Source organism: Candoia aspera, chromosome 5 (genome assembly GCF_035149785.1).
Source record: "Candoia aspera isolate rCanAsp1 chromosome 5, rCanAsp1.hap2, whole genome shotgun sequence".
Lineage (NCBI taxonomy): Eukaryota > Metazoa > Chordata > Lepidosauria > Squamata > Boidae > Candoia > Candoia aspera.
The window spans coordinates 115012521-115039986 of record NC_086157.1 but is presented as its reverse complement, the minus strand read 5'-3'; the positions used below and the strand labels follow the sequence as shown (position 1 = coordinate 115039986).

General features: G+C 46.3%; 1 protein-coding gene across 1 annotated transcript in view; it reads left to right on the top strand.

The window, feature by feature from the left end:
• The window catches only part of SLCO2B1 (solute carrier organic anion transporter family member 2B1), a 67751-nt gene that overhangs the window by 28263 nt on the left and 12022 nt on the right, over window positions 1-27466 (top strand). Inside the window, exons 7-11 of the mRNA XM_063304756.1 lie at window positions 5888-5975; window positions 20463-20627; window positions 21627-21819; window positions 23312-23471; window positions 24526-24695. Coding sequence (XP_063160826.1) covers window positions 5888-5975; window positions 20463-20627; window positions 21627-21819; window positions 23312-23471; window positions 24526-24695 — 776 coding nt within the window. The remainder of the gene's footprint in view (window positions 1-5887; window positions 5976-20462; window positions 20628-21626; window positions 21820-23311; window positions 23472-24525; window positions 24696-27466) is intronic.

The following is a 27466-nucleotide window of genomic DNA, read 5'->3' as shown; positions in this document are numbered from 1 at the left end:
ACATGGGGAAAGCCATGCCTCTCTTTAAGTGTGTTGCATCCACAACACACACAGAAACAGACAGGCTTTGCTTGTGCTGCGGTGACTACCATCTTGCCTTTTTTGACCCCCTCCTTCCGGATACTCCCATATTGAGTTCTGGAGCAACTTCCCTTATTGAAGCAGGCATTTTGCCTAAGTGGTGAGTGACAGCAAAAGTCAGAGTAACGTCCAAGTGATTTCCTCATGGGTGAAGGGTGTTTAGAACAGTGTTTCTCAACTTTGGCAGCTTGAAGATGTGTGGACTTCAACTCCCAGAATTCCCCAGCCAGAATGCATGCTGGCTAGGGAGTTCTGGTAGTTGAAGTCCACACATCTTCAAGCTGCCAAGGTTGAGAAACACTGGTTTAGAACAGGAAAGTCAAGGGACAAGCCAAAAGAAGCATGTTACTACAGAAGCATCAGGCGGAAAACAAAACTCATCTTATGGCCAAGGGGTGCAGTGAAGTCTGGAGATACATCATAGCCAGGCTGAACCTGACCCAAAGGGATGCTAATCTGCAGTGACCAGGAAAGAGGGGACTGCAAAACCAACCAGGAAAGGCATAATCAGACCCCACTGGGGGGGTGTGGATTGCTTGCCCAGACAAACAGTTCTCCATAGGAAGAAAACAACCAGGGGAGAAGTAGAGAGAAAGCCAGCACAGCACACTCATGGAAGAGGATTGTGCATGGAAACATGCGTGCAGTCCCATCCATTTCTGGCGCTGACCGTGTTCCCAGAAACGTGCAGCAAGCTGAGGGAAACAGCTACAATTCATGCTGGTGCACAGTGGCAATTGCCCAGGTGAGGAACAAGGTAAGATGTTCCTCTGGCGTCAGCAAACCATAAATCCAGAAGAAAAGAAGAAGAGAGACAGTGGAGTGAAGAGAGAAGAAATGGGGTTGATGGGCTAATCGTCCTCCTGATCCGGAGGCAGCCCTAGAAAAGGGTAGGCTGGCCAGAAACAAAAGAAATTATCTGCTTCCTGATTTGCATCCAACAGATTCACAGGCAGTCTTCTCAAAAGCTCTGATCAGCATTTGCATTTGCACCAAAGAAGGGAGCGCTTGTTCCCTTAGCTCTGCAGAAGGGTTTCTGGCAGTTTGCTACAAGCAGCTTGAAGTTGCCGTGTTTGGACTTAATTGCTCTTTTCCCAGCAAGACATAAAGCTGAGACCCCAGTTGTGCTTGATCGTGATCAATCCTCTGGCATGCTCTGTCACAGTAGCAGTGATCATTGGGTGTCCTGGCTGCTTTCCAAGCAGCATAATTGCTTTCTTCCTCCCTACGCTCCTCATGCACTGGCCACAGAACCTTTAGCCAAAGATTTACCTGATGAAGACAGCCCAGAAACAGCCTTGCCACTAGGAAACATCGTTACGGAAGTCTGTTTCACAAGTGGAGCAAATATCTTATTACGATAGTCACTATATTTTGGAGGATGATTATTGACCCATGGTCTAGCTTTGTATCACTGAATGTCCCCTTCGGCATCATGCTGAAAAAACTCCCATTTTTCTTCATGAAGGCTGTTCGGTTAGTGTCCGTACATAATTCTTCAGTCTCTTCCTTTGTAGCCTCTCTCCACTGGCAAACTTGGCTAGATTCCTTCATATTTGGCCACCTGGAGGTTTCTGGCCATGTGCTGTAAAAACAAACAAACAAACTATTGCGCCTTAATGAGCTCTTCCCTTCAGGCTCAGTTCCTCCATTGCTTGGATTCAAACGTCCTGAGAGAGCTCCTGCAGGACTTCTTTCTGTGCCATAATTCATGTGGTGCCATTCATGTGACCTTGGATAGTGATCAGTTCTGCAGAGAGATGGCAGCCCTGCTCAGAACTTTCTTGATAATCCTGCACCCATAGCCATATACCTTGTCATCTGTCTGCAGAACAACCTTTCTCCCATTCCGCTTGGAGGCACCTGGGATTGTTGTCTTCGGCTCAAATCCCTCTTCCCTCAAGTACCTCCCCATGTTATTTATTCTGTACTCACCTCCACTGTCTGAATGCAGAATCCTTAATACATGACACGACCACTTAGCCTTTAACAAGCATTTTACCTTTATCACTGATCAAAGAAGTGAAGGCGTAGCCACAAAAGTCATCAGAACGTCTCTGTCCCCTCTAAGAGTTTTGGTTCTCATGGGTCTATAGATAGTACCGTGAATCATTTCATCTTCATTTTACACGGAAGAATAAAGAGTCTGGTTCCTCTTGCCTTTGCACAGCATGCATATATATATATATATATATATAGCATGAATCTGTCTTCAGGCGTCTTGCTAAATCCCCTTTTTCAAACTGAGTTATCCTACTCTCAGCTGGAATTTCTATGATTTAATCTTCTATGCCACAAATTCAAACATTTCTTACGTTGGTATTGTTTTGTGGTTTTAACCTTTCCATCCACACAGTCCACTACAAATTGAGAATCCCCCTTCCTAAATGTTCTCCGTTGTTGTGAGAAAATAATGTCCGTTAAACTTTACTCCATAGCATCTTTCAGTGACGTCTTTTATTATCGTGACACTAGGGTCTAGGACCAGAGCGTGAATGTAGCTTTAATAATCAGATTAATCATTGCCCCTCTTTTCAGGTTGTAGTGCAGTCATGCCATTCATTCATTCATTCATTCGTGTCCAGGAAAGACTTCTCTTCCATCTGCTAGGTGAATGAGAGTTTTGCAGCCCATGTCCAGTTCAGGGAATCTCCCCTTCCTTTAACGGAAGTATTGGCCACACCAGAGGAAATGCAGATTCTGTCATGATGCTTTTCAGAGTTAGTTCTAAAGATTGCCTCCAACTTGATCAAAGTTTTGGCCTGCCACTTTTCCTGCCGCTGTCCCTCGATGAGTCATCCCCTCTGGGATTGTGGCTTACTTAGGTCTTTCCACACTGGCCACCAGTCCCTCTTCTCTAAAGGTATCTAATTTCCATAGGCTTGGGACTGGTACAGGTGTAATATCTTCCATATCTCTTCTTGATTATAGTTCCCTCCATTCTCTTCTGGCTTCTTCTCAGCACCTCTGGATATACTAAAACCTCCTTTTGTCATGAATTGAATGATAACGTTTATCATGAATTGCATCTTCCTTTATTTTTAGAGCATTCACAACAATTTCAAAACATTATGGGAGTCTATTTAATATTAATCCAATAAGGCTGCTTCTGGTAGAGCCCTTCCTTGAACTTCCCGCTGGCTCGATATCTCTAGCTCCCCATTACGATGCATACTGTAGATAAGCTCTTGCCTTTTTTCAGCCTCTTATTATAAAGCCTCATAATAAGTTGCTCTTCAGAAATGGCACACTTTTTTCTCCTATGGTTCTTTCAGCTTTCCCACATCGCTTTTGCATTTCTTTTATTCTTTCAATGAACCAAACTTGGATTGTTTATTCCTAGGCAAATCCTTCCTCTTGAGTATCCATTGGCTCTGTCTGCCTGTATTTAGCCCATTAAGAATAAGAGACGCTTGCTGACGACAAGTGATGTTTGTTAAGGATGTTCCGTCTTCTGATGGAAAGCCTGCATCTCTGAGTTTTCTGTTCTCATGGAGAAGGAAGGGAGGGAGGGAGGGAGGGAGGGAGGGAGGAAGGAAGGAAGGAAGGAAGGAAGGAAGGAAGGAAGGAAGGAAGGAAGGAAGGAAGGAAGGAAGGAAGGAGATTGAAGGGAAGAGCCTAAGAGAATTAGTCTTGTCTTCCCCGTGCAGAGAAAAAAAGAACAAAGAATTCCTTGTTTGCTATCTCTACTGCTAATGCTTCAAATCGTTATCAGGATAAAGGATACAATGAGCCACTGCTTCTGGATGAACTTTGCACACATACACCGTATAATGTCTAAAGAAAAGCTCTTTTTGCAGTAGGTAATTTGGACAGAGGAAGAGATAAGAAGGACAAATGCTTAACCCAATGAATGCTTTGCTGAAACAGACTTGCATGTAGGCATTTACATTGACCACCAGGAGGCCCACGTTATTGATTTCATCCACATTGGAAATCATCGGGCGTGAATAGCCAAATACTCTTCTATGGGGTTCAAACCCTCTGCTGGGAACTGAACTCACAGGACTTCACACTTAGCTGACCATATACTGTATGAGCTATTCTGAATAGCTGTAGTAGGGTATATATAGGATATATAGAGGCTATCAGAATTATTCAGCTCTGAGAACTTATGGGAAGGTGGACTGCATATAGACATGTTTACCTTGCCTGATCATGGAGATACATAACCAGCAGGGGTAGAAATAATTGCAGCAGAAACAGCTTGAGTGGGAGGAGCAGTAGGCTCAATGCTCTGCCACCAAACTGCCCCCAGTCTTTCCCTTTTGGCGCTGCTCACCCTAGCCCAGGGATGGGCAACTGGAGCCCGACTCGTACGTGGCCCCACACATGGTCCAACTATAATGGTGGCAGAGCTTCCTATCATTCTGAAATTGGTGGAACACAAAAAATGTACTGTAGACACTACCTTCAACTTCATAAAGCAGAAACAAAACCCACATTCCCCTGAAAACTGAGGAAGAACTGAGGAAATCCTGATTCCTCACATCCGCCGGCCCAGGCCCACTTTCTGTGCGTCGTTGCCGCCTCTATAGCAGCCCTCGGCCCTCCAAAAGGTGGTCCATCCCTGCTCCAGACGCAGTGAGGGTTCCTCTCGATATTTGGAACTCCTGTGGCCAGTGGTCATTCAGGCCTGAACTGATCAGGTGGTCGCTCAAAACTGGTGGGGACAGCTGCCATTGAAATGTTGTCTTACATCAAGTATCACGCCGGTTCGTGATGCACGCTTTGCTCCTGTTGTCCTTCAAATGCATTGATGCTACTAGCCAGGTTTGCAACGAAACGGTCATGAAGTTTTAGATCCAGTCTAATTTAAAGTCTCAGAGAAGGCAGACTGGATGTTAACCTCCTCCCCTACTTGGAAGACACTTCAGTGGAGGGGAGGTTCCCTTTCTGCCAAGGACAGAGTCTGCTGAAAATTTTTTGATATCCTGCTAAGTCCTTTACTGAAAAGTATTGGTGGAACCATCCGCTGTAACAAATCCTGCAACACCCCCCACCCCAACCAACTTCTTTATCCCCCAGATTAAAAAGGTGGGAAGAGAACTGAGGCAGCCCTGAGGAAGTTACGGAATAATCAAATCCTTTTAAAATCTGGACATATAACTGTGTTTGTTATCACAAAAGCATCCAAGATGCTTAAGAATTGACATATTTATTATGGCATGCACACGATGGGCTAGAGTCTGTTTTATCAGATACAAGGCGCTTTTTGTATCCAATGCACTTAACCAGATCAGTTAAAGACCTGGTGGCTGCATTCACCCAATCTGCTAAGCTTGGCTAGCGTTAATCTTGGTTAAGTTTAAGTGGCTTAGCAGGTTGTGTGAACCCAGCTGTTTGGGTGGATATATGATTCAGTGGACCGAGCAACACCCACAAATGGATTAATTTAGTAGCCAGGTTGATCGTGTTGTATATAAGCTGCCATGAAATATAAACCTGAGATAGGAGTGAACCTGTGAGTGGGTTGGGCTCAGCTGAATAACACAACCATCCCTTAGGAATTATTAGAACCTGCCAAGTTAACTACCAAATTAAAACTAATTGCGAGTTCAGTGGGTGGCATAACCATATAGGAACAGCAGGAGGGCTGTATGTCAAAAGGGGGAAATGGTAGGCTGCAATATTGCGTGCAGAAACCGAGGTCCATGCACCGGACATAGCGCCGCTGAGTACTTCTAGGTTTGGGGATGTGATTTACCAGTAAAGCCAAGCCTGGCGTTTAGAACTCTTGCCTTGGAATAGGTGTCCCAGGAGTGGCAGTGCTTTTCACCTTGCCTGTTCCTAGGATTCACGAAAGAGCATTGCAGATATGACTAAGGAAGAAGTAAAGGAGGAGCTTAAAAATAAACCCCAGGATGACATCACTCTGTTCCAGTTCATCAAAAGTAAGTCTGCGCACCCTGCGGATCGAGAACCCCGCCTGCAACTTTTCATCAGGCACCGATCTGGAGGAGTAACGAAGTCCTCATTCGCCCTGGGGGTGAAGCCGTGACCTGCCCCGTGGACTGCTGGGGAAGGGCAGAGGTGCCATAACCTGCAGCTGTACAGCCCTGTCAGGACACTCTTAGGCTGACTTAGAGGTCTCTTGCCAGTCTCAGTACTTCAGAGTGTTTGATGTTTTGCCCAGCAAAATGCCCTTTTCCTTCATGAATTAGGCCAAAGATCCCGGATGTCCCTGCTTTGAGCTTGCCAGGTGTTGCTTCCATCAAATGGCTGTGCACTTCCAGTCTGCCACCGTGCTTCCTGAAGGGCAAGAAACCATAGTTAGTGTGCATGTTGGTCAAGGGCCTGGATTCAGACTGAGGAGAGCCGGGTTCAAGTCCACCCTCAGTCATGGATGCTCCCTGGAGGACCTTCAGCCAGAACTTCTCTTCAGCCCTACTTGCTCCCAGGGCTGGGGGAAATTTGGGGGTGGGGGGGCTGGAGGAGGGAACAATTTGCTAGCTGTATGAGCAGCTGGCAAACTTTTATCTCCCTTTTATTTCAAACATAATCTGAGACAGGCCTTTTGTTGTTTTTTGTATCCATCTCCAATATACAGTAAGCTTTACATCGCTACAGTTCCAGGTTTCTACTTGTACCCTTCCTTTCCATCAGCTACATTTTTCACCAAGCTTTCTTGTGAAGCCACATCGGCGTCTTCTATACTGAGTTTTTTCCTCATTGCAATTGTTTGCAATTTTGCTTTAAGGATCTCCTTTTCTTAGGAACTCCCACTCAACTTTCCCTTTATTTCTCCTGCCATAGAATCTTACTAATTGTTGTTGTTTATTCGTTTAGTCGCTTCCGACTCTTCGTGACTTCATGGACCAGCCCACACCAGAGCTTCCTGTCGGTCAACACCCCCAGCTTCCCCAGGGATGAGTCCGTCACCTCTAGAATATCATCCATCCACCTTGCCCTTGGTCGGCCCCTCTTCCTTTTGCCCTCCACTCTCCCCAGCATCAGCATCTCTCCAGGGTGTCCTGTCTTCTCATTACGTGGCCAAAGTATTTCAGTTTTGCCTTTCATATCGTTCCCTCAAGCGAGCAGTCTGGCTTTATTTCCTGGAGGATGGACTGGTTTGATCTTCTTGCAGTCCAAGGCACTCTCAGGATTTTCCTCCAACACCACAGTTCCAAAGCATCGATCTTCCTTCGCTCAGCCTTCCTTATGGTCCAGCTCTCGCAGCCATATGTTACTACGGGGAACACCATTGCTTTAATTATGTGGACCTTTGTTGTCAGTGTGATGTCTCTGCTCTTAACTATTTTATCGAGATTGGTCATTGCTCTTCTCCCAAGGATTAAGCGTCTTCTGATTTCCTGACTGCAGTCAGCATCTGCAGTAATCTTCGCACCTAGAAATACAAAGTCTTTCACTGCTTCTACGTTTTCTCCCTCTATTTGCCAGCTATCAATCAAGCTGGTTGCCATAATCTTTTTAGGTTTTTTTCAGGTTTAGCTGCAAGCCAGCTTTTGCACTTTCTTCTTTCACCTTCATCATAAGGCTCCTCAGTTCCTCTTTGCTTTCAGCCATCAAAGTGGTATCATCTGCATATCTGAGATCGTTAATGTTTCCTCCAGCGATTTTAACTCCAGCCTTGGATTCCTCAAGCCCAGCATGTCGCATGATGTGTTCTGCGTACAAGTTGAATAGGTAGGGTGAGAGGATACAGCCCTGCCATACTCCTTTCCCAATCTTAAACCAGTCCGTTGTTCCGTGGTCTGTTCTTACTGTTGCTACTTGGTCGTTATACAGATTCCTCAGGAGGCAGACAAGATGACTTGGTATCCCCATACCACTAAGAACTTGCCACAATTTGTTATGGTCCACACAGTCAAAGGCTTTAGAATAGTCAATAAAACAGAAATAGATATTTTTCTGAAACTCCCTGGCTTTTTCCATTATCCAGCGGATATTGGCAATTTGGTCCCTAGTTCCTCTGCCTTTTCTAAACCCAGCTTGTACATCTGGCAATTCTCGCTCCATGAATTGCTGAAGTCTACCTTGTAGGATCTTGAGTATTACCTTACTGGCATGTGAGATGAGTGCCACTGTTCGATAGTTTGAACATTCTTTAGTGTTTCCCTTTTTTGGTATGGGGATATAAGTTGATTTTTTCCAATCTGATGGCCATTCTTGTGTTTTCCAAATTTGCTGGCATATAGCATGCATCACCTTGACAGCATCATCTTGCAAGATTTTGAACAGTTCAGCTGGGATGCCGTCGACTCCTGCTGCCTTGTTATTAGCAATGCTTCTTAAGGCCCATTCAACCTCACTCTTCAGGATGTCTGGCTCTAGCTCACTGACCACACCGTCAAAGCTATCCCCGATATTGTTATCCTTCCTATACAGGTCTTCTGTATATTCTTGCCACCTTTTCTTGATCTCTTCTTCTTCTGTTAGGTCCTTGCCATCTTTGTTTTTGATCATACCCATTTTGGCCTGGAATTTACCTCCGATGTTTCTAATTTTCTGGAAGAGGTCTCTTGTCCTTCCTATTCTATTGTCTTCTTCCACTTCCACACATTGCTTGTTTAAAAATAATTCCTTATCTCTTCAGGCTAACCTCTGGAATTTTGCATTTAATTGGGCATATCTCCCCCTATCACTGTTGCCTTTTGCTTTCCTTCTTTCTTGGGCTACTTCTAGTGTCTCAGCAGACAGCCATTTTGCCTTCTTGGTTTTCTCTTTCTTTGGGATGTATTTTGTTGCCGCCTCCTGAACAATGTTGTGAACTTCTGTCCATAGTTCTTCCGGGACCCTATCTACTAAGTCCAGTCCCTTAAATCTATTCTTCACCTCCACTGCATATTCCTTAGGAATATTAGTGAGCTCATATCTAGCTGATCTGTGGGTCTTCCCTAATCTCTTGAGTCTGATCCTAAATTGTGCAAGAAGAAGTTCGTGATCTGAACTACAGTCAGCTCCAGGTCTTGTTTTTACTGACTGTATAGATGTCTGCCACCTTTGGCTGCAAAGGATGTAGTCCATCTGATTTCGGTGTTGTCCATCTGGGGAAGTCCATGTATAAAGCCGTCTCTTAGGTTGTTGGAATAGAGTGTTCGTTATGCAGAGTGAGTTGTCTTGGCAAAATTCTATCAGCCTATGTCCTGCTTCGTTTTGTTCTCCCAGGCCATGCTTACCTGTAATTCCAGGTGTCATTTGACTGCCCACCTTAGCATTCCAGTCTCCTGTGATGAAAATAACATCTCTTTTAAGTGTGTTGTCCAGTAGGTGCTGCAGATCCTCATAGAACTGCTCTACTTCAGCTTCTTCAGCATCTGTGGTTGGGGCGTATATTTGGATCACTGTGATGTTAGATGGCTTGCCCTGAATTCGAATTGAGATCATTCTATTGTTTTTTGGATGGTATCCAAGCACTGCTTTAGCCACTTGACTATTAATTATGAAGGCTACTCCATTTCTTCTGTGGTCCTCTTGTCCGCAGTAGTAGATCTGGTGGTCATTTGATGTGAAGTGGCCCATTCCAGTCCATTTCAGTTCACTGACGCCCAGAATGTCTATCTTGAATCTTGACATCTCCCCAAGAACCACATCCAATTTGCCCTGGCTCATAGATCTTACATTCCAGGTTCCAATGGTGTGTTGATCCTTAGAACATCGGATTCGCCGTTCACCACCAGCACCGTCGGCCGCTAGCCGTCCTTTCGGCTTTGAGCTAGCTGCGTCATCACGTCTGGGGCTAGTTGAACTCATCCTCTGTTCCTCCCAGTAGCATTTTGACCATCTTCCGACCTGGGGGTCTCATCTTCCGATGGTATACCGACATATCTCTGGTTGTACTGATCCATTGAGTTTTCACGGCAAGAATACTGGGGTGGGTTGCCATGACCTTCCCCAGGGATCGCATTTAGTCTGACCTCTCTGTCATGACCTTCCCGTCTTGGGTGGCCCTTCATGGTTTAGCTCATGGCATCATTGAGGTGCTCAAGCTCCAGCACCACAACAAGGTAACGATCCTTTGCTGAAGATCTTACCAATTAGTAAGTTTTATTTTTATTTTATTTTTCTCAAGCTCATAGGCTGCTTCATTCACAAATCAACTCTAACATCCCCAATTACAGTGAACAGCTTTAAACAACAGACCCCAAGTAACAATTCTCCCACTACCCAGTGCCATCATCCCCATCATCTTGTTGCAGCATTTCTCAACCTTGGCATCTTTAAGACATGTGGACTTCAACTCCCAGAATGGCTGGCTAGGGAATTCTGGGAGTTGACGGCCACATGTCTTAAAATTGCCAAGTGTTGAGAAACACTGTCCTATTCGAACAGCCAGATCTTAATGGGCCTTAAAACCTAGATTGGTCTCCATTGCTCCAATGAAGGAGCAGCAACAGAAAAGGCCAGGTCCTGCAGCCCCTGATGGTGACCCTCCGTCAGGGCAGGAACCCCCAGGAAGCCTCCCCTTCTACCACTTACTGGATGTGCAGATACCTCTGAGAGCAGATGGTATAACCCTAAAGCTAGCCCAGGCCCCAAGCCAGGCAGGGCTGGAAAGGTGACAACAAGCATCATGAACTGAGCCTGGAATTATATGTCTAGTTTGCCCTGTTCAAATGTGGATTTCAATAAGGCAAGGTACCCAAAAAACTTTGCATGGGTAGCAAGGAAGCAGCATTGTTTAAAAGCTTAAAACAAATAGAGATATGCATATTTGCATATGCTATTACAGTAGACTCTCAGTTAACCGGAACTCAAGCAACCGGCAAAAAAAAGTCTGTCTCTCTCTGCTGCCATCTGGTGGGTATTAGGGTTTAATAGTAACTCTCAAGCAACCAGAAACTACATTTATCTGACATCTACCAATCCCCATGGGTGCCAGTTAACTGAGAGTCTACTGTACTGCAAAGTTCCTTTCTTTGTCTTTTTTTCATTTGCTTTTGTTTCTCTTCTTGATTTATTTTCCTTAACTCTGTTACTTTTTGACTTGAAGTTTTGTTTCTTTGGTTCAAAAAAGGCAGAATAGATAAAATCCTTTGAAATATAAAGAAAGAACACTGGGTTCCTTGCCCGCAAAGATTTCGCAGAACATAATTTGAACACTGGTATCTACTTTAATCAATAGATTAAACCTTAACCTCCAATTTTTCTGCTGCTTTTAGACACATTAGATGCAGTTCCTAGCTGACCAAGGATACGTATCTTCTTTATTCATTTCTCTCCTATTTCCATCTTGAATTATACATGAATCCCTGTATATGAATCCCATGTTCATTAATGCTTTTGGCACATTAATTCTACCACACGAAATTAATTATTGAATCTTCCATATTTCAAAGATACAGATTTTTAAACAGAAGAAAGGGGGCAGGATAAATTGTCCTAACAAAAATGAATGGGGAAAATTTTATGAGATGAACTTTAGGAGACCTTTTATATGTATTAGAGCATGGTTTCCAGGACATTTTGAAGATGGTTCTGTTGCCATGAGGCAGAAACCTATGGTATTTATTGACCTCAGTCCTTCCAAATGTGAAAAGGAGACAGTATGCCTCTTTTTCATTAACAGACTACCTTGGAGTGTTTATTACAAATACAGCTTGCTCCAAAATTAGAAACTTGGATTCCCTCCCTCCCTACTCTCTGGATATGGATTTAGGAATAACTCTGCTTCATCCATCCACAGTCAGCATTTTATTTTTCCTAATGGCCCAAAGGTGTCTTGGCAGTGCTGCCAAGCAGGAGATGGAAATATTCCTTTCTCCTATTGATGTTCCAACCTGGAGATAACATTGAATCTTCAAGTGTAATTGATTGATTATGTGCCATCAAGTCGTGTCAGTTCTTAGTGAACACATAGATATACCTTCTCCATGACTATCTATCCCCAACCTGGTCCTTTAGGTCTTCCAACAGTGCCCCCATTGCCACTGTGACTGAGTCCCTCCACCTTGCTGCTGGTCATCCTCTTCTTCTTTTTCCTTCCACCTTTCCCAACATCAGAACCTTCTCCAGAGAGTTGGGTCTTCTCATTGACTGACTAATTATATGCCATCAAGTCGGAGTTGACTCTTAAGGACCACATAGATGGATTTTCTTCATGATGATCTGACCCCAACCTGACCTTTCAGGTCTTCCAACAGTGCCCCTACTACCACTGTAAATGAATCCACCCACCTTTCTGCTGGTCGTTGTCTTCTCTTTCCTTCCACCTTTCCCAGCATCAGAGCCTTCTCCAGAGATATAGGACTTCTCATGATGTGTCTGAAGCAAGATATTTGAGCCTGGTCATTCAAGCACAATAGCCCTTGTTAAACCTGTCCTCCATGAATCTATTCAATCCCCTTTTAAAGCCATCCAAATTAGTGGCCATCACCATATCCTGAAGCAATGAATTCCACAGGTATTCCACAGTTAAAGCCTGGCATCTTGTCTCAACACAGCCACTCAGGCTTTAACTATCATGGTTAAGTGTTTTGTGTGAATACTGCCTCTCCCAGGAAGGCTATCCCACATACTAATGTACATCCCATTTCAGAGCAAGAGAAATATGCAACATCACCAGCATTTATCCAGATTCAGTTTCCTTGGAAGGAGGAGCTCATCAGAGACTGACCGTGTTAGTGGGATATGAGGTTTATTGACACACATGCACAGGATTAGTGTAAGACAAGGGGTTCCCTGTGTTAACACTAGCACTCACTGCCTGAGTGCTTCCCATCAGTGTTTTAGGGAATGCTTAATACCACAGGGTTTACTGCAGAGAGAAAAACTCTATTTTTCTCCTTTTCCACTCTCAGCTGAAACTGACTTTCAGTTATGACTTTCTGTCTCTTGAGGGAGAGAAAGACAAGTAATTACACATTTCAGCTTCTCTTGCTAACACCTCCCCAGAGTGTTTCTAGCCATCAACATCCTTCCAGGCCATTAAAACAGAACCACAGCAATCAGCTGCCCCTATAAGTGGTGTTGCCTCAACTTAGCTGCACTAATAGCTGTAATTATGGGAGTCTTTCTCAGGAATTACAGAAAAGAAAGAGATCTTTGAAAGAGAATACACCAATCTCATTTCAGTATACATTCTGTTTCATCTATTGTTTTGATTAGGAGAACCATAGAAAAGAATTTACTGTAATTGTCCTTCATATATTCTATAGGAATATATAAGGATCATCTCATTCTCTTCCTTAAGGATCATCCCCAAATGATGGATGTGTCAGGAATTCTGCCATACCTTGATGTGCCCTTGATTTGTGAACAAACAACTGGTCTACATAAGAGATATGAACAGATAAGGCTTTGGGACACAATTAAATTTACTTCATTCAAGTACATTGCATACATGGATGCCTGTAAAACCTGAAAGTTAATTTTCTGAATGTTCCAAACAGAAAAAAAGAAAAGTAGATTTGTTTTGCCCTTTTCTCCCAGTGCTGCGTGAATTGAGGCAGGGAAGGCAACCAGAACACATCAACGATTTTCGTATACTCGCCCAGGACCTTACATGGAATGATGATGCATTATTAGATCAATTCCAACAGGGCCTGTTGGTGGAAATCTTGGATGAACTCATGCATCATGACTGCCCTTCTTCACTTTCTGCCCTCATGCAGTTATGTCTAAAAATTGACACATGCCTCCAGCAGAGGAAAGCTTTTTGACATGCTGGAGTAGGTCTACCAGTGGACCCTCGTCAATCCTGTGCCGCTGCCTCAGATGAGCCGATGCAATTAGGGGGAGCTAGGTCCAAATTGACCTCCCCAGAAAAAGATTGGCAACGATGCAAGGGGCTGTGTCTGTACTTTGATGGGTCCAGCCATTTGGCCAGAAATTGTCCTGCTAAACAGAAGGTGCGGTCTCTGTCAGGAAAGGAGCCCCTCCCAACTTAGAGGGGCAGTTAGGTTGGGCTAAGACTGCTTCAGATAAGATTCAGCTGCCCCAACTTCCTTCTTCTAGGCATCTGGTCGTAGAAGTGTCATTGACTCTACCTCAGGCTTCGAATATTCCAGCTCATGCCATGGTTGATTCTGGAGCCACCATGAATTTCATGGACCTTGAAGCTAGGCAATGGGGGATACCCTAGAAACCTGTTCATCCTCCTTTGCTTGTAGAAACGATAGATGGTCGCTTGCTGAATTCCGGTCTCGTTTCCAATGCAACCACAGGTCTAGTCATGCACATTGGAGATCATTCTGAAGAGACTGAATTCCTCCTTGCTGCTACTGCCCAGTTCCCTATTGTGTTGGGAATGGCTGAAGGCTCACGAGCCCCACATATAGTGGTCTACAACTGCCATCTCCTTCCCTAGTCTTCGATGTGCTTCTCATCTTTCCAGTACCTTGGCATCTATACAGTCCCCAAATCCCTTGATTATGCCCCAACTGCAATATTTTGCAGATATTTTTGATGAGGAGCTGGATCAGTTGCCGCCTCATCAGCCATATAATTGTGCCATTGACCTGATTGAAGGAGCCAAGCTCCCTATGGGGAGGATCTATTCTTTGTCAGAGCCTGAAAGGGCTGCCCTGAGAGAGTTCCTAGATACCAATTTGAAAAAGGGGTTCATTCAGCCCTCCACCTCTCCCTTAGCTGCTCTGGTTGTCTTTGTCAAAAAGAAGTCTGGTGAGCTGCATCTCTGTTGCGACTATCATCATTTGAATGAAATCATGGTCAAGAATCAGTATCTGCTGCCCTTAATCTCAGAGCTATTGGAAAAAATTAAGGGAGCACAAGTTTTCCCTAAGCTGGATTTACGTGGGGCTTACAACCTCATTCAAATAAAAAAGAGTGACAAGTGAAAGACTCATTTTGCATCCAGTATGGGAATTAGAAACATTGGAGGTAAATTCCAGGCCAAAATGGGTATGATCAAAAACAAAGATGGCAAGGACCTAACAGAAGAAGAAGAGATCAAGAAAAGGTGGCAAGAATATACAGAAAACCTGTATAGGAAGGATAACAATATCGGGGATAGCTTTGACAGTGTGGTCGGTGAGCTAGAGCCAGACATCCTGAAGAGTGAGGTTGAGTGGGCCTTAAGAAGCATTGCTAATAACAAGGCAACAGGAGACGACGGCATCCCAGCTGAACTGTTCAAAATCTTGCAAGATGATGCTGTCAAGGTAATGCATGCTATATGCCAGCAAATTTGGAAAACACAAGAATGGCCATCAGACTGGAAAAAATCAACTTATATTCCCATACCAAAAAAGGGAAACACTAAAGAATGTTCAAACTATCGAACAGTGGCACTCATTTCACATGCCAGTAAGGTAATGCTCAAGATCCTGCAAGGTAGACTTCAGCAGTTCATGGAGCGAGAATTGCCAGACGTACAAGCTGGGTTTAGAAAAGGCAGAGGAACTAGAGACCAAATTGCCAATATCCGCTGGATAATGGAAAAAGCCAGGGAGTTTCAGAAAAACATCTATTTCTGTTTTATTGACTATTCTAAAGCCTTTGACTGTGTGGACCATAACAAATTGTGGCAAGTTCTTAGTGGTATGGGGATACCAAGTCATCTTGTATGCCTCCTGAAGAATCTGTATAACAACCAAGTAGCAACAGTAAGAACAGACCACGGAACAACAGACTGGTTTAAGATTGGGAAAGGAGTACGGCAGGGCTGTATACTCTCACCCTACCTATTCAACTTGTATGCAGAACACATCATGCGACAAGCTGGCCTTGAGGAATCCAAGGCTGGAGTTAAAATCTCTGGAAGAAACATTAACAATCTCAGATATGCAGATGATACCACTTTGATGGCTGAAAGTGAAGAGGAACTGAGGAGCCTTATGATGAAGGTGAAAGAAGAAAGTGCAAAAGCTGGTTTGCAGCTAAACCTCAAAAAAACCAAGATTATGGCAACCAGCTTGATTGATAACTGGCAAATAGAGGGAGAAAATGTAGAAGCAGTGAAAGACTTTGTATTCCTAGGTGCAAAGATTACTGCAGATGCTGACTGCAGTCAGGAAATCAGAAGACGCTTAATCCTTGGAAGAAGAGCAATGACAAATCTCGATAAAATAGTTAAGAGCAGAGACATCACACTGACAACAAAGGCCCGCATAGTTAAAGCAATGGTGTTCCCTGTAGTAACATATGGCTGCGAGAGCTGGACCATAAGGAAGGCTGAGCGAAGGAAGATCGATGCTTTTGAACTGTGGTGTTGGAGGAAAATTCTGAGAGTGCCTTGGACTGCAAGAAGATCCAACCAGTCCATCCTCCAGGAAATAAAGCCAGACTGCTCACTTGAGGGAATGATATTAAAGGCAAAACTGAAATACTTTGGCCACATCATGAGAAGACAGGACACCCTGGAGAAGATGCTGATGCTAGGGAGAGTGGAAGGCAAAAGGAAGAGGGGCCGACCAAGGGCAAGATGGATGGATGATATTCTAGAGGTGACGGACTCGTCCCTGGGGGAGCTGGGGGTGTTGACGACCGACAGGAAGCTCTGGCGTGGGCTGGTCCATGAAGTCACGAAGAGTCGGAAGCGACTAAACGAATAAACAACAATGGGAATTATGAATATATGGTTATGTCCTTCAGACTGTTGAATGCTCCTGGTGTGTTTATGCAGTTCATGAATGAGGTGTTTTGGGACTTATTGGATCATAATTTGATCATTTATCTTGATGACATTTTGATATTCTCCTCATCCCTATCAGAACATTATCAGCATGTACGTGCAGTTTTACTGTGGCTCCAGGCGAATCGTTTATATGCCAAGTTGAAGAAATGCCAGTTTGCCAAAGATACCATAGATTTCTTAGGTCACCAAATCTCTCATGCCAGGTTGGCAATGGAACCTGATTGTCCTGACTTAAGCAAAAGACCATGCTGAAACGAAGAGATTGTCTCTAGTGTTTATTAACTGCTATAGTAGACAGAAAATCCTACCAAACTGAAGGAGCGTGGGAAACCCAGACAGGTATACCCCAAAATTCAAGGCGGGTCTGCTCTCTTTGAAGGATAGTTCAAAGCCTCTAAACTATGCATGCATTTTCCCCCCTGGATAGGGGCCCTCTCCTGCTCACCATCCGCACTCATAACACCGATAAAGTTGAGGCTTTGCAATCCTGGCAAACTCCTCGCAAGGCTAAGGATGTTCTGCAGTTGTTAGGGTTTGCAAACTACTACAGAACTTTTATTCCTCAGTTTGCCAAGCTTATGGCTTCACTTTCAAACCTACTAAGAAAAAGATCCCAATTTCATTGGGGTGAAGTTGAAGAACAAGCCTTTCAACAACTCAAGACTGCCTTCTTGACTCAACCAATTCTTAGGCATCCTGATCCAGATAATCCATTTGTAGAAATGGATGCTTCCAAGGTGGCAATCAGAGCCAACCTTTTGCAAGAAGATACCCAGGCTGGCATGTTGTGCCCATGTGCCTATTATTCAAGGAAATTGTTGCAGGTGGAAAGATCCTATACTATTTGGGAGAAAGAATTGTTAGCCATTAAGGTCACATTTGAAGTATGGCAACATCGTTTAGAAGGAGGTTGCCACGTAGTAGAGGTGAGAACCTATCACCGAAACTTGGAGCACCTGAAAACGGCTCAGAACCTGAACCAGCACCAGATTCATTGGTCTCTATTCTTTTCATGTTTTAACTTCAAGGTCACGTACATTCCTCGTGGGCAGAACCAGAGAGTGGACGCCTTATCTAGAAAGCCTGAGTATGAGAGGGGAGCCTCTCCCCTGTCTCCTCATCTGGTAATTCTGTTAGAGAAATTCACTGCAACTCAAGAAGGTGGGGATTTGCTCCTACAACTACAGAAACAGCAACAGAAAGACCACTTTGTGAAGGAACAAAGAGTAGAATTATCCAAACTTCCAGCTGATCAAGCAGCATTATGGACTTGTGCTATGCTTCGGAGGTCGATACTATGTTCCCCCTGGGGAAGTTCGTGAAAGAATACTTTGTTGTACCAGCCGCAGGCCATTTTGGATTTTTCAAGTCCTTGAACCTCTTATCTCGAGAACTTTGGTGGCCTCACATGTTATACAATGTAAAGCAGTATGTGCTTTCTTGTCCCAAATGTCGAAGAGCAAAGAATCAGACGGGCAAACCTTCCGGTCTTCTGATGCCACTCCCAATGCCAGAGCAACCTTGGGAGGTGGTATCAATGGATTTTATAACTGATCTTCCCAGTTCCCAGGGTGCCACAGCTATCCTTGTCGTCATAGATACTCTAAGATGGTTCACTTTATCTCCTGCCCAGGCCTACCCCCAGCTCAGGAAACTGCACAATTGTACATACAGAATATTTTCTGCCTACATGGACTGGATAAGCAAATTATAACAGATCAGGGCACGCAATTTATGGCCAAATTTTGGAAGGCGCTTCTTCACAATCTGAAGGTCCAAGGGAATCTTTCATCATCACATCACCCCCAATCAGATGGGAAGACCAAAAATGTCAATGCCATCTTAGAGCAATGCTTAAGATGCTACATTAACCATCAGCAGGACAATTGGGTCGAGCTCTTGGCTCTTGCCAAATTCATTTATAATAACTCAGTACATTCTTCGACAAAGACTACACCATTCATGGCCATGTATGGTTTCCATCCTCATTTGTTTCCACTAGAGTCACCACAGTCATCGGTCCCTGCCTCAGATCACTTCCTCAAAGAGCTCCAATCTTGCCACCAAGTATTGCGAAATCAGTTGGAACAAACCAAGGACAGTTACAAAAGATTTGCCGATCAGCATCAAAAAGAGGGAAGCCAATTGGCAGTTGGAAATTATGTCTGGCTATCAACTCGAAATCTACCTTCAGCATGTCCATCAAAGAAATTGGATCACCGTTTCCTATTGAAGCAATTGTCAATCCTGTGGCTTTTCGCCTCACTTTACCTAGACACATGACGATACACCCAGTTTTTCATCGGTCCTTGCTGGTTCGTGCAGCTGCTTGGAGTCCACTGCGAAGATCCAAGTCACTTCCGCTGCCTGTATATATTAATGGGGAACCAGAGTATGAAGTCTCACGAATTCTCAATTCTTGATGTAGATGGGATCAACTCCAATACCTTGTGGAATGGAAAGGGTACTGCCCCAAGGAAAATTCATGGGAATTGGCTTCCAACATGCACACCCCAAGAAAGGTAGCTCAGTTTCATTCACACTACCCCCTGAAACCAGGCCCCAACTCTGTGAGGGAGGGGGATCCTGAGGGGGAGGTTAGTGTCGGAGTCAAGCCTGCCTCTGAATCAGAAAGCAAAACCCTTTCCAAGTCGGAGGAGGAAACAGTAACTTACCAGGCTGAAACCGGGAAATCGAAACTCCAGGAGGAGGCAGCAGCGCAGGAAGTGTCCAAGGCACTGATTGGACAGGATTTGGAGGAGGAATTGAATCCACCAATCAGTGCGCACCAATGACGGGTTGAAAAGTGAGTGAAAGAGAAGGCGGCCCAATTGGCTACAGGAGGGTCCAGGTGCACCAAGATCAGGATAAAAGGCAGCTGCCCGGAGAGCAAGCTGCCAGAGATAACCAATCCCCTCAGCCTTCAGCGACCACGGAAGAGTCCTTACCTGCATCAGAGACAGCATCTGTTACCAAAGAGGAATCAGCGTCTGTGCTCCGCACCGAAGAGGACTTGGAATCTGCTTCTGCTGCCATTGAGGATCCATTGCTCACTAAGCCGAGCAGTCTCAGTCTTGCTTCCCACCTGGGAACTTTGCATCCTTCCAAGCAGCATTTTTGCGCCCTGAAATTCCAGTGCAGTCATGAGTCTTTGTTCTGGCCCCACAGCACCACTCGTACTCAGCCGTGTTCAGACGTTTCACACGTGCCTTGCTCAGGATCTGGTTCTCAACCTGGTCTCCAGTCCAGAGAACCCAGCCTAGTCCAGGGCTTCCAGCCAAGTCCAGTCTTGCTTCTAGTTCCCAGCCTTGCACCAAGTCACCAGTTCAGAGAATCCAGCCCAGTTTGGGGCTTCCAGTTGAGTCCAGTCTTGTCTCCAGTTTCCAGTTCCAAGATTCCCGTTGGGCCCAGATCCCCGCGTCCAATCCAGCTGTGTTCCGGTTTCCAGTGCAGCGTGGGCTTAGCCTCACCAATGTGCCAATCTTCCGGTCTCCCAGTGGGAGTTTGCTCTGCTGTTTATTTTGATCCAGTGGACTGACTGATTCAGTTCTTACCTTCAAAGACTTAATTGCTGTAAATAGTTATTTCATAAAGAGAGAATCTATCTATCTATCTATCTATCTATCTATCTATCTATCTATCTATCTCCGCTTGTGTCATAGTCTGAACAGGACAGGATCTTTTGGTAAGCTTTCCTTCCAACACACACACACAAACACACACACACACAAACACACATCTATTTGGTACCTGTAGTTACTCTTTTTGCAATAAAGAACCTTTATCATCTCCTGCTCCTCTATTTTCCTCTGGTTTGTTGCAGTGTTTCCACTGGCTTTGCTGAGAAATCTCAAGAATCCAGTCTTTGTCGTGGTCATCTTGGCTATGATTAACCTTTCAGCCATGATTGCAGGCTTATCAACTTTCCTGGCCAAATTCCTGGAGCAGCAGTTTTATCTCACAGCATCTGTGGCCAACATGATCCTAGGTAGGTGCCGCTTTCTTCTTGGCGAATCCCACGAATGAGACTCAAGTGCGACGGCCCTGCTGATATCCAAGCGGCTGTGCCAGATGTCTGTGGGATTCCATTTGGGATGTTAAAAAAGGCCTGTGCTGTGGAAGTAAAGCCCCCCCTAAAAGAAGAGCGGATCCCGCCCCCACTAAAGAATGCATAGCAGCATCTCTGCCAAGGTTTTGCCCAGAGAGGAGTCCTGTGCCCCATCCCCATTCTGGAACATGGGCTCTCGAGGTGTGAGAGCTTAGCACTCTGGGTTAAGTTAGAGAGATGGGGGGCCATCTGTCAAGGGGTGGGTCTGAGGGAAGCCTTGTGCTCCCTAGAGGCCAATTTTTGTTGCTGACCAAAGAAGCAAACCAGCTCGTCCCTCTCTGTGCATAAGCCCAGTTACAGCTACAAGGCAGCACTGCTAGGGAAAAGCCTCCGTGGGCATTCTCCGTGAGGAACATGAGAGTGGCCGGGTTGGGTGAGACCAAAGAGCCAGGTCACGTATCCCTGTCCTAGCTGTGTGCTGTGATGGAACGGGAGGGCGGCCTTGGAGGTCAGAGGGAAGAGACGCTGCCTGGGGAACAAGCGGACAAAGGGGGAGGGCGTCCACGACGGGGGGGGGGGCGGTCTAAAGAAGAAGCTTAGGAAAGGCCTGCCCTGACCAAGCGATAAAGAGGGAGGGTGGGGAATTTGTACTTCCAGACTTGCAAGATTCGGTCAATGTAGCCTTCCAATAAAGTAGAGTTAGCTCATCTGGGTGTGTTTCCTATCCAGTCTGCCTGGGAGGGCTGACATGTGCAGCCTGACTAGAGAAGTCACTTGCAAGATGAATCTTTTGCATGGTTTTCTGGAGAAGCCATAGTGGCCCAGTCTGTATGCAGCCCTAAGCCACCAGGGTGGAGCCATGGCAACTCAAAAGCAAACAAGCCACTCCACAGCCTGGCACCGACCGACTCAGTTTCCGCTCTCTCCTCCCACCCACAGGAGCTGTCAACATCCCAGGGGCCATGGTGGGAATCATCCTTGGGGGCGCCATCATGAAGAACTGCCAGCTCTCTCTCAGGCAGGCCACCATGATGTGCATCACCAGCATGGGCTTCTGCATCACCTTCGGGGTGCCCCTTCTCTTCCTGGGCTGCCCCACACAGGAGGTTGCAGGGCTCGACTACTCCGGAAGGTACCCACACTCAGGACGGGCCTCAGATCATTATTGTGACATGGCAGGCGAAACTGCAGGCGAGCCTGCTCCCTTCTCTCCCAACACAACCTCAGTACATTGAATCTGTTGGACTGGGCAGCTAGAATAAATTTAAATAAACAAACAAGCACACTGCTTCTACTCAGGCTGACCCTGGAGCATCCAGGCTCTCTCCCTGCTCGCTGTCATGAGTGCCGTTGAGCTGAAGACATCAGCACAACGGCACACATGACAATAACGAGGAAGCTGAGTCTAGCAGCATCTTACTTTTCTCCCAAGCTTCGGCCTCCAGCCTCAACCGCATCTTTTCCCCACTCCGTCCTCCATCCTTCTCCTTTCCTAAGTGCATTCAGCAGCATTAACTGCTATGAGCCCCTTTCTAGTGCCAGGGTGCTTTATAAAAATCACTCTGTATGATCATCAGTCCTCTCATAGAGGCAGCAGGAAAGAAAAAATGGAGGCATCAACCAGAGCAGAAAAAGTCTGGTTTCCATGACCCAACCCTGGAATCAATTCATTGGTCAATGGCTACTTGACCAGTCAGCCCCTTCTGAGAAGCAGGCAGGCCCTGCTCGTCAGTCCGCAAGCTGCCTTTCAGAGAGTAGATTCAGAAAAAGCCACAAGTCCTTCACATGGGACCAGCTGCTTCCTGGGTTGGCCTGTCTCTGGATTCAGGGGGCCTCCAAGATACCACAGCTGATGTGGTAGCCAAGACAAGTGGTGGGTAAACTGCTCCACACAGGCCCGGCTACAAAGACACAGGGGGATAGTGAGCCAGCTGAATGCTTCATCAATCCAGCAGAAAACCACTGAATTGCTTACATGCACCAGGTTGTTGGGGCTGCATTAAAGCAGACAAATAAATTCTCCTTCAAGTCAGGCTTCAGGGGCACATACGTGGAGTTTTTGTGGCAATTGTCAGGAAGTCATCTGCCATCGCCTGCTTCCAGGGTGATTTTGACTTCCCAGTCTAGTTTGCCACCCTGAGATTTCTGGTGGTCTCCTGTCCAAACCCAAGCCAGGTCTGACCCTGCTTAGTTTGCCCAACAACAGCCAAGGTGAGCCTGGTGCTGTCACCAACCTGGACGGCCATGAATGTAAAGAGTGGCAAGTCCATGGGTGGCAGGTGCCCTTTTAGAATCTATACTTAATTGTAAGCCATTTTTTCTTTAAAAACTGGGAAGCAGCATAAAAATGTTTACAGTAAATAGAAGTCTCTTTCTCTGACAGGGATACTTTGGGGAGCCATGTCTGCCTTGATAGAAATATGCTCCAGATGGAAAGATTGACTTGAAAACAAACACTCCTTTGCCTGCAACCGTATGCAGATTAAGCCAGCTACAGCTGACACAATCAATAAGTGAAGGTTTTTTAAGATAACGAGAGTTCCTAATAAGGTCAGCACATTGCCGAGTGCTTGTGCTCAGAAGTTTGGTTCTGCCTGGGTAACAAGTTCTTTTTCCTGTCATAGTTCTGGACCTTGGCAGCTAATTACCGACTGCAACCGGAAGTGCAACTGTTCTGCCTCCTTTTTTAACCCTGTATGTGGGCAAGATAATGTGGAATACATCTCCCCTTGCTTTGCCGGATGCACAAAAGTAAACATCAACACTAAAACAAACAGAGTTGTGGTGCGTAGAAATTATCTTTCTTCTTCCGAAAAGCTGGCGGGGTGGGCTGAAGAGCCATGAGGGGAGAAGGCCTGTCCCTACATTGCCCTTTAGTGAAGCAGCTTCCCCAAGACCCTGGGACTGCCCATGTCACTGGACCGTGTGTGTGCGCGTGCAACGTTGGCAAGGCTGCTTTAAGAAAACCTGGCCAGTTCCCGGCCATTCAGGATCCTCCTTATCTCTCATGCAATGCTGATCGAAGCTACCCGTAAAAGGTTTATGTACCGTGATGTTTGAATAGGTGTTCATAGGTTGGTCATCTCCAAACTTTTTTTTACTTCAACTTCCATTATCCCTAAACAGTACAGCCTTGAAATGATATCCCAGAATACATGTAGTCCTCGCTTAACAACCATTCATTTAATGGTGGTCCAGACTTATGACAGTGCTGAAAAAACTGATTTACGATCAGCCCTCACACTTATGACTGTTACAGCATCCCTGCAGTCACATGGTCATGATTTGGGCTCTTGGCAACCAGTTTGCATTTATGACCATCACAGTGTCCCATGGTCACATGATTGCCATTTTTGACCTTCCTGATTGGCTTCTGGCAAGCAAAATCAATGGAGAAGCATGTGATTTGCTTAACAACCACCGCAAAAAACGGTCATAAAATCGGGTCAGATTCACTTAATGACCGCTTCACTAGCAACTGAAATTCCAGTCCCAACTGTGGTCATTAAGCAAGGACTACCTGTAATGGGAACTGTAGTCCAACACATTTAGCAGGACCTGGGTTGGGGAAAGGCTGTCTCCATCAATTACGTTAAACCGGAGGCTTGTAACCCCCATGCCTTGGAACTTGGTTTTATCCATGGAACCATGCTGATATCTGACCACAAAACCTCTTTACTCCTTTTAGCCTTTTTGGCTCAGTGGATGCTTTTGGGGATATGTGACAGTTTTCAAGATTGGGAGATGGTGGTCGTGGGAAGGAGGAGCTATGTTGACATTGCCACACACGCACTCAGACACCCTTGCTTCTTCCCTGACTTTCTCTCTCTCCCCTCAGAATTATACTGGATGCAACTGCATCATCGTCAATGGCGCCATCGGGTACGCTGAGCCTGGCAATTGTGGTGCTTCGTGTTCCCACTTCCTGATGCCGTTCGTTATGTTTGCTGCAATAGCTGGATTCTTGGCCAGCCTCTCACACACTCCATCCTTTGTGCTTATTCTCAGGTAGCTGAAGATGCTAAGCAACTGGTCATGGGGTCGTCTGCACGGTAGTCTCGTTCTCTGAGGAACTGAGATAGGCAGCATGGTGGGCAAAAGTCCCCAAAGGGCCACCCACTTCTTTACAGACTGCCCTGAGGAGCTCATGGTTTAATGGCTGGCAATGGCGGGAGGCAGGAAGTTGAGACAACACCCCACATACCTGGGCTCCATTTCAGCAATGAGGTGTCCCCCAAAGTTTTGATCTGGAGAAAGAAAGCAAGAACGGAGTTCTGAGCTCCAAACCACAAGAGAAAAAAGTAGCATTTCAAAAGAGTAGCAACCTTCTATATACCGGTTGTCTTACACCGGTTTTGCATTCCAGCTCCCCAGTCGCAGCCCCTGGACCCAGTCAGCAGACCGTTGGAGGCCCCGGTTTCCAGCTGCTGCTTTCAAATGCCAGGTCCTTCTGTAATAAGGCCTCCCTCATCCGTGATCTGGCAGAGGGCTGACCTGGCATGTGTTACCAGGACCTGGCTGGGCCTGGAACTGGGGTGGCCCTTTCAGAGAGATGCCCAGCTGGGTTCCAGGTATGGCAGAGACTCTGGGGCAGGAGTGGAGGTGTGGCGATTGTCATCCAGGAGTCCCATGCAGCTTGCAGGGATGCTGTACCACAGGTCACTGGATGTGAGACCCTGTCCATTAAGTTGGGCTCTAGAGATCAGTTGGGATAGCTGCTGTCGTACCAGCCTCCCTGCTGCACAGCAACCCCCTGTCTGAGTTCCTTGGCTCCATTTCTGGGTTGTTGTTGGCATTGGCAGTGGAGTTCCCTAGACTTATGGTCTTGGAATACTTCAGTCTGCCTTCTCTGGGAGTGGGGTCTGAGATGGCTTGGGAATTCATGGCCGTGATGACAGCCATGGGCCTATCCCAGATCGTCCAGAGCCTGACATGGGACGGTGGCCATACACCGGATCTGGTGTTCCTGTCAGAGCAGTGGCTGTGTGATCTGCAATTGGGGGAGCGCTCAGCATCTCCCTTATCATGGTCAGATCATGCTCGGACTACCATGGGATTCTGTAGCACCACTGTCCACCGCAGGGAGGCTGGACCCACTAGATTGGTCCATCTCCGGTGACTGATGGACCCAGAGGGGTTTCAGAGGGAGCTGGGGATTGTTCCTGCTGGTCTGCTGTAAGGTTGATCCAAAGCCTTGGTCGCAGCTTGGAATAGGAGGGTGGCTGAACTTTTGGATTGGATCACGTCCGTGCAACCTCTGCCCTCATGTGGATCTCATCACTACCCGTGGTTCACAGAGGAGCTGAGGGAGATGAAAAGAGAGAAGAGATGTCTAGAGCATTGCTGCTGCTAAATGGAGGATGGACAAATGCAGGCTAGAGCTGCTATTAAGACCTACATTGTGGCGGTAAGGGTGGCGAAGCATCAGTGCTTTGCTGCCCTTATTGCGTTTATGGACTGCCATCCCACGGCCTTGTTTAGGGTGACACGTGCCCTCTTGGGTAGAGGGGGCTTGGAGAACCTCTTGCAGGGACATGCGGAAGAATTTGTTCAGCATCTCTTGGACAAAGTGACTTGAATTCATTCAGAATTGAACTCCAGCCTTGCTGCAGGTCTGGGGAAGATGCCTGGGGAGGAGTCTTGCCCAGTTACCTGGGACTGGTTTGAACCTGTTGGGCCTGAGGAAGCAGACAGGGTCCTTAGGACTGTGAGCTCAGCTTGTTAAAGCAGCCCAGGAGATGTCATTTGAGTGGGTTTTAGTGGTGGTGAACTCTTCCTTGAGTGAGAGTGTTGTCCCTTCACCTCTTAAAGAGGCCTTGGTTCACCCCCTCCTCAGGAAGCCATCACTGGACCCCACAATACTGGACAATTTTCGTCCAGTATCTGACCTCCCCTTTTGGGAGAAGGCAATTGAAAAGGTGGTTGCACAGAAGCTTCAGAGGACCCTGGATGAAGCAGATTATCTGGATCCCTTTCAGTAAAGATTCAGACCTGGGTATGGGATGGAAACGGCTTTGGTCATGCTTTTAGATGAACTCTGGTGACAGCGGGATGGGGGTTGCGCATCCATCCTTACCCTACTTGATGTCAGGCTCTGCCTGCTACCCAATAAAATACAGACACTAATTTGGGAGAAATCAGGTTCTGGTTTTATTTAAGTATAGTGCATGCCTAGTGAAAAGCTGAGAGTGGAGGGAGCGCGCCGGTACGGGATTTAAATAGCCCGCGCCAGTCAGCGCTCCCCCCTCGTTGGGTTGTGTAAGCCCCAAGACCCGAATGTTCCATTGCCGGTGGGTGAGGGGTCGCGGGGCCCCTGCTGTTGCCCCGGGCGTTTGCTTAATCCTCTTCCTCCGGCCGGTGATGACTTTGAGCCGGGCGATGATCTTCCGTGCTTCTTTGACAGCTCCAGGCGTGCCTCGTGCTCAGGCGTTGTCAGTTTCCCCCTTTGTTACAGTGTATCTTTCTGAATGGCTTTTCCGGCTGGAGTCGTTACCTTGTTGCCGGTGTCTGTTGCTTGCCTTTGTCTTTGCTTACATATCTTTTTAATCCTTTGCCCCTGTTTCCTTGTATTGTTGTGTGTGCCATTGTGCTGACACAATCAGCGCAACGGTGCTCATGACATACTGCTCCCCTTCCGAATGGTTAACCCGCGGGTTTGTCGGGGTAAGCAGTGTGGAATGCGCGCGTTAGGTCCGGTGCCTTGACGTGTCGGGCAGCAACCCATTCTGGGTGGGGGAAGTGTTTCCACTTCACCAGGTAGTGTAGAGTGCCCTGCTGCC